Source organism: Melanerpes formicivorus, unplaced genomic scaffold (genome assembly GCF_026170545.1).
Source record: "Melanerpes formicivorus ecotype bairdi unplaced genomic scaffold, bMelFor1.0.p_v2 SCAF_59, whole genome shotgun sequence".
NCBI lineage: Eukaryota > Metazoa > Chordata > Aves > Piciformes > Picidae > Melanerpes > Melanerpes formicivorus.
Genome location: NW_027142411.1, coordinates 4,161,373 through 4,168,768, shown reverse-complemented (window position 1 = coordinate 4,168,768; position 7,396 = coordinate 4,161,373). Strand labels below are relative to the sequence as shown.

The 7,396-nt window shown below is 60.3% G+C and overlaps 1 protein-coding gene across 1 annotated transcript in view; it reads right to left on the bottom strand.

Moving 5' to 3' along the window:
* Nucleotides 1-2,565: 2,565 nt before the first annotated feature.
* Nucleotides 2,566-7,396, bottom strand: part of PEPD (peptidase D) — an 81,567-nt gene continuing 76,736 nt past the window's right edge. The window contains exon 15 of the mRNA XM_068161681.1: nt 2,566-3,188. Coding sequence (XP_068017782.1) covers nt 3,039-3,188 — 150 coding nt within the window. The 3' untranslated portion in view covers nt 2,566-3,038. The remainder of the gene's footprint in view (nt 3,189-7,396) is intronic.

Below are 7,396 nucleotides of genomic sequence, written 5' to 3'. Positions count from 1 at the left end.
AACACACACAAAAGACATTTTAGGTTGAAAATGCTGCAGCTGAGGCTGGGGGGGGGAGCAGGACACCAAGGACTACAAGGGAAAGCTGACCCAAGAGCATCTGATTTGTTAACCTGCAGAAGCAGGAGCTGCTCTCTCCCCTGGCTGGCCGCTCTGTGAGCTGGGACAGTGCAGCCTTGGCCTGCAGCTGGTTTGAGAGGCTGCTGTGGGATCCTCCCCTAGAAACCAGAAGGCAGCTCCCAGTCTCTGGAGCTCCTTTCTGACTGCTGTAAGAGGTTTGTGAAGTCCCTCTGAGTGGGAGCAATCCTGATGCTCTGGAGGGTGACTTCTCCACCTGCTGCTGCTGACAGCTCCAACTCCACTGTGTGGGCAACCCCTGAGTGAGGAGCAGTCAGCTGCCTGCACAAGGACACTTCTGGCTCAGCAGTCTGCAGCTTGCTTTGGCTGCCCAGGGGAGCCTGCAGGCTGTGAGCAGCACATCACTGCAAGTACCAGAAGCCATGCACCCAAGACAGAACAAATGATCACTTCAGACCTACCCTCATGGAGAGCCTGGCTGCAAGGAAGGTGTCAGCCTGTGGCTCTAAGCCCCCTCCTGACAAAACAGCAAAGGCAGAGCTGAGGTTTTCCTTCTCTTTGCCCCAAGGTGGAGTGGCCCAGGCTGTGTGACAGCAAAATGCCTCACCCTGGCTCTCCACTGCAAGGCACAGGAGAAGCCCCACGCCTAGGTGACCTGCACAAGGCTCTCTTCTTGCCACAGAGGGCTGGGACCCTTCTCAACACTGATTTGCTCTGCGTAACACTCTGCTCTTGGTGCCACTCCATGCCAAGCTGTTTGCACCAAGGGGAAGGCCTTTGGGAAACATGGCAGGCAACAGCCTAAGCCACCCTAATGCAGTCAGAAAGGACCTTGCCCAGCCTCTGTGTGCCCCACTGTGCACTGAGCAGCCCTTGGCCTGGCTCTGGAGGCTCTGCCTCCCTGTCAGTGCAGCAGAACAGCTGAATGCACTTCTTGCTTATGTGGAGGGCTGCCATCATCACAGCACAGGCTCCTGAAGGGTGGATCAGATTTCTCTTCAGGTGAATGGGGCTGGTTCCAAAGGCAAATGGGAGCTGCTGCTGCACCCCAGACTGAGGCATGGGTGCTGCCCCAGCTCCCCTCAGCCTGGCAGAGCTGCCGCTGGGGCACGCAGAGCAGAACCAGTTCTGCCTCCTGCAGCACCCAGATTGCTCGACCTGTTCTGCAGCACAGGGCCCAGCATCTGCCAAGGGAAGGCCCTGGGATATGGCTGAGCTGAAACAACTCCAAACTCCCTTTAAAAAACAAACATAAAGCTGCAGAGTGCTGCTTTAAAACTGCACCCAAGCAGCAGCAGGGTTCAGAACCCACAGGACTGAGCCAGCCCACAGCTGTGCTCGGAGCATGCCACAGGAAAGCACTTGGGTGTGCAGGGCACAGGCCTGGGCCACAGCCACCACCTAGCACTGGGAAACAACCTCCTGAATTTTAGGGGCAGACAAGCCCAGAGCAGATCAGATCTCGTACCTGAGAGCCACCAAAGCACAGCCTGATGTCCCCTGCACAAGGACTGCACACCAGGGCTACAAGGCTTGAGTCACCGCAGCAGGCAGCAGCAGCACAGCTGCACACACAGGCTGCTACTGTCACACCCTTCCCTCCTCACCCTTCACAGCTGCCACCTCCAGCACTTCCCTGGCACAGACCCACTGGTCTCTGCAGCCTTTACAGGAACACAACCAAGTGACATTAAACAGGAGTGAAGTCCCCTGGATTGTCCCTCAGGGTGTCTCTCCAGGCCCCTGTTTGAGCACTGGGTCACCAGGCTGTTCCCAGCACAGAGCAGGTTCTCATCCCCACCACAGCAGCTTGTGACACCACTCAGGCCATGCTGTGCTGCACACCTCATGGGGGGCAGGCACTCCAGCTCCCAGCTGGTCCCACTGCCTGCCTGCCAGCTCCAGGACAGCAGCAGCAGAACCCAGGTGCTGAGCTGTTCAAGGCAGCTGGGCAAATCCTCCCCTGGCCAGAGATAAGAGCCAGGAAGGCTCTGACACCCTGTGGTGACTTCAGCTCCCTGGCGCAGCAGAGGCCTGAGGTGGCTCTGCAGTTCCTGAAGTCAGGGAGATGACTTTTATGCACTTAGAGCAATGAGTGCTGGGTTATGATGCAAGAAACACCTTTCTGCTCCTGCAGGGTGATGAACACTGCAGTAAAGAAAGGTTCTCTGGGCAGTTGCTTGCACCAGTGGGAAATCATTTGATGGTCTCTATCAATGTTTGTAGCATACCCAATAGATTGCACAGGATCTCACTATGGGCTGGCTGGCACTGGGCAGGGACTCTGAGCCCTGCAGCTTCCACAGCCCCTGGACACCACAGCACTCTGTCTTAGGGAGCCAACAGCTGGGCAAACCTGCCAAGCCCCAGGCTGTCTCTGGAGGCTCAGCAGCCAGAGCAGCCTGGCTCACGAAGGGGACACACTGCTCAGGCAAGGACACAGGACGGGCAGCAGAGGAGCACAATGATCACAGAGCTGGCAGCATCGAGATGCCAAGGAGCAATTTTAATACAAATCTGATTCTGCTTACCCCAGTGACTGAGATAAGATCCATAAGAAAAGCAGAAGTGTCCCTGCACCCCCCCAGAGCAGCTGAGGTGTCTGCTCCGGGCTTGGCAGCGCTGGTGCTGCAGTTTAAGGAAGGACTTGGCCTGCTCCAGTCGCTGCCAGAGGCAGCCAATCCCTGTGCTGTGCGAGAGTCCCAATCATCAACGTGCAGATTGCATTGCGAGCTGTCTGAGCTGAGGTCTGACAGAGGTGCCAGCCCCTGGTGATGCAGCAGCAGCTCTTGGGTTACCTGGGCATCAAGTGCTGAAGCCTCCCTCCTCCACTGCTAGGGCAGGAATCACCGCAGCCAGCGGCTCGCCGCCCCTCGCAGCCGGACACGCGCCACCGTGCCGCGGGCAGTGGCTGGCTGCGGGGCAGAAGCAGCTCCCTGCTCCTGCACCTCCAGCAGCTGCTACTGCCTGGGGCTGCTGAGGCCCTCGAAGGCCTTGGCTCCACTCCGTGCTTCTGCCATGAAAGCCTCGATCTCCTCGACAGTGCGCGGCACGCAGGTCAGCAGCTCCATCCCGCCGGCCGTCACCACGATGTCGTCCTCGATGCGCACCTGGCAGACACAACAGCAGGTCAGTGCCAGCCAGCCACCCCAGCAGGGGCACGGGGTGCGTGCCGGCCTGTGCAGCACAGGGTGCACTCCAGCCTGTGCAGCACAGGGTGCACTCCAGCCTGTGCAGCACAGGGTGCACTCCAGCCTGTGCTCTCGGTGCGGGCACTACAATTGCCCATCCCCAGCAGCACCGTGCTGCAGGGCTCTGCAGGACCCAGTCCCCCCGGGCCACTGGCCCCGGCCACCCTCCTGGGATCACACAAGCTCCATGGTGGCCCCAGCAGAGCAGCCCCACAGCAGATGGTGGCCCCACAGGTGACTCAGGTGGTGCCTCTGCTGCCTGGAGCACCAGCAACAGGCTGAGCAAGATGCTGCAGCAGTGAGCTCATGCTGCCAATAAACCCCAGCCCCTGGCATCAGGAGCGGCCAAGGGACACTTCCCTGGTTCTGCCTCTGGCCCTGCTGGCACAGGGTGCTAGGGACAAACCAGGTGCCCCCTGACACCTCCAGTGCCCACTCTGCAAGCAGTCCTCCTGCTGCTCCTCACACATCCCATGCTCTGTGCTGCCAGCACAACCAGCTCCCAAAGGAGGACCTGCACCATCAAGCAGCTCGCAGCTGGTACTGCAGAGAGGATCTGGGCTGGCGAGAAGGCCCTCAGCAGGTTCAGACCTTCCTTTGAAAGTACAGGCCCTGCATTTCCAACCATGCAAGGACAAAGCAGACCCTCTCAGTCTTCCAGCTCCTGCTCTGCTGCAATGAGAAGCCTGCTCCATTTCTGCCTGGCTCTGATCTCTCCTCACAGGACCTCTGCCCACACAGCCATTGCCTCTTATCTCATCAGAGCAACGCTGGGCAGCCGCTGAGCCCCTAGAGGCGCCTGGGTGAGGCGTGGATGCCAGGGAGCACAGGCACCTTACAGCTGCTCTCACTGCTCCTGACCTCCTGCCATTTTCAGCTAAAAATAAAGTTGGTTAACATTTGTGCTTCTGGTTGCAAAATAATCCATTTGTTCAAGCAAAATGAGTCACCCAGCCCTCGCCAGGCGCCCAGGGGTGCCGTGCCAGCCGGCTCCCTTCGCTCGGCAGCCAGCTCAGGGCACCATAGGCAGAGCTGAACCAGCCCCACCGAGGTCACACACTGGATGTGGGCAGCTGTGAGCTGAAGGCCCCGAGGCTTCACATGTGGTGTGCCTGCAGGGCTGGTGCCTTGCTGCAGGAGGGGAAAGGAGTGACGCAGGCTCCGTGCACCTCAGCGCATTTTACCAGGGCAGCTTTTTTGATTCACTGCTGTGCTTTGGGCCAGCTGAGCCAGAAGGAACCCAAGGGCTCAGCAAGACAGTCACCTCAACGTGAATGCTGCCCTCTGCCTCACAGCAGCCCCCAGAGAGCCACAGTTATTGAGCTGTGCTGGCTGGAGAAGCTCTCTCTGACCACAGAGTCCAACCATCAACTCAAGACCACCAGGTCCCCAGCTGCCAGGGCCACAGAAATGGTTAGGCTTGCAATCCAGTGCTCCCTGCCTTTGCCAGCACCATGGCAGCCTGGCAAAGGGCAGGGGAAGCAAGGCAGATGAAAGGCAGACTAAGGGGGAGGGGGAAGAAGATGAGGGGCAAGGTGTCCACCAATGCCGCACCCTATCCAGGCCACAAGAGATCCGGGTGGGGAAGGAGCTGGCAAATGGAGCTGGAGTGACAGAAGGAGCTGGGGAAGGTGCAGCCCGGCAAGGCAGGACTGACAAACAGTGGACAGAGAGATGGGGCTGGCTCAAGAGCCCCAGGAGGGAGATCCTGGTGGAGGTGTGAAGTGAGAGACCCTGAATGAGCAGAGCACAGGGGGGTGCTGGGCTGGCCCAAGCCAGGGAGCTGAGAGATTCCAAAACTGGGGGAGGCTGGGGGAAGCCATCTGGGAGTGTCTGAGAGCAGCTCACTGTACAGCTGGGGACTGCTGTAAAAACAGGAGACCCAGCACCAGCCTTTGGGGTGCTGCTGGAGGTGCACAGGCCACTGCTCCCAGGGGCCTCACCCATCACCCTTGGGAAAACTCCAGCTCCTGCCCCCGCAGCTCCCCACTCCTCTGCTTGGACAGGAGCTTGCTCTGTCAGAGGGCAGTGCACGCTCTGCCTGGAAGCGGTGCCAGAGCAGAGGACCTCAGCTTCCCTAGGGGCAGGAAGATTCCATGTCTGCTCTTTCCCTTCACATGCATCACCCTGAGCTTAAACTCAGCAGCAAGAAGCTGCTTCAGAGGAGCTGCAGAGCCTTACCCCAGCAGAGCCCAGCGCTCGGCCTTGTCCTCTGTCCAAACGGACAAAGGCTGCTGGAGCTGCCCACCAGGGCTGAGCGGTCTGGGACTGCCTTCCCAGCTGGGGCAGTGCCTGTGAACCCTGCTCCCGGAGCTGTCCCTGCCTGCAGGCTCCCTGTTCAGCAGGGCTGCTTGTGCCAGGCCGCAGAGCAGGGCCTGGATGCACAGCAGAGCCAAGGGTGGGGGTCGCTGTGCCAGCAGCTCTCAGGGTGCTCTGCCAACCCCCCAGGGACACTGCTGTCCCAGGGCACTGTGCTGCTGCAAGGGACAAGTGCCCGGGAATGCAGCACTGTCCCCAGAGTGCCTTTTCCTTATCAAGGGCAGTGCTATGACCTGGCTGGGTCTGGTTGCACAACTGCAGAACGCCAGCACAGGCCATGACGTGGCCCAGGGGCCCTGGCTGCAGCCCAGCGTGGGGCTGTGCGGGCACAGCCATGGGCATGGCTGCTGGCATGGCCACAGGCACAGCCACGGGCACGGCTGCAGGCACGGCCACGGGCACAGCCGCGGGCACAGCCGCGGGCACGGCCACGGGCACGGCCACGGGCACGGCTGCAGGCATGGCCGCAGGCACGGCCGCGGGCACAGCCGCGGGCACGGCCACGGGCACGGCTGCAGGCATGGCCGCAGGCACGGCCGCGGGCACGGGCACGGCCACGGGCACGGCCACAGGCACGGCTGCAGGCACGGCCACGGGCACAGCCGCAGGCACGGCTGCAGGCACGGCCACGGCCGCGGGCACGGCCGCGGGCACGGCCACGGGCACAGCCTCAGGCAGCACAGGAGCCTCGCAGCGGGAGCCTCGCAGCAGGGCTGCTGTGCACCATGCAGAGCCTCGCCCTCTGTCCCGAGTGGGCAGTGCACTGCTGCTCTGCTCTCCTCCAAGGCAGGGGCCGAGGCCTCTCCAGTCCTTTGGGACGATCAGACGTGGGACAGGCTGCTGCCAATGCAGGAAGGCTGCTGACCAATTAACCAGGCCAGGCCCGCAGGCTGCCAGGCCCCAGAAGTGCTCTTAGGCCACTGGTGACAGGGCTGGTTTGTTTGAATCCACTGGGCATGTGTTTGCTGAGGGCTGTGGAAAGCAGCAAAGCCCTGCTGCAGGGCCTGGGAGCAGGAGGCTTGGCTGGGAGGCGATGGCAGGACGCGGCCCACGCACGCTGCCCCACCACGCAGATCAGGGCAGCTGCTGAAAGAGCCTCTGTGCAGCTTGCACAGACCCACAGAATGGGCTGGGTAGGAAGGGTCCTTAAAAGATCCTCCAGTTCCAGCCCAGGTTGCTCAAGGCCTCATCCAGCCTGGCCTTGGATGCCTCCAGGGGAGGAACATCCACAGCCTCCCTGGGCAACCCGTTCCAGCTGCATGCAGCCAAGGGAACTTGTTTTGACTCATCCACCAAACCCTCAGTAATTCTGAGCAGAGCAAACTCACCTTGAGCAGGGTTCAGCCTCCCTGTTTCAGGGGCACTGCTCAGGAAACAGAGCTGCCCTTATGTAAACCTGCAGGGCTGGGGAAGGCTCCTTCCTGGCACCACCTTGCACAAGGTGGGAATGCCAAGGTGGTTTCTGCAGAGGCCAACAGGCTCTGTGCCATGCAGTGACTCTCATCCCATGCTGCCAGGCCTCCCTCCTCTTACTCACAAGCAAATCCTCATGTCAGGGACACTTCAACGGTCCAGATGCAAACATTTTGTCCCAGAGGATGAAGATCAGCAGGGTGAGGCCACCTATGGTGTTGGACCAAGTGATATGGCTGGAAAGAGAAGCTTCAGGCACAGGCCCTCCAGCCAGGCTCAGGGAGCAGCAATAAACCATAAGCTAAATACAGGTTAGAAACAACTGCTCTTACTTTAACCTAATTATGTTAATTAGACAGCTTCAGAGAAAAGGGTTAAAGGTTTATAAGCAACCA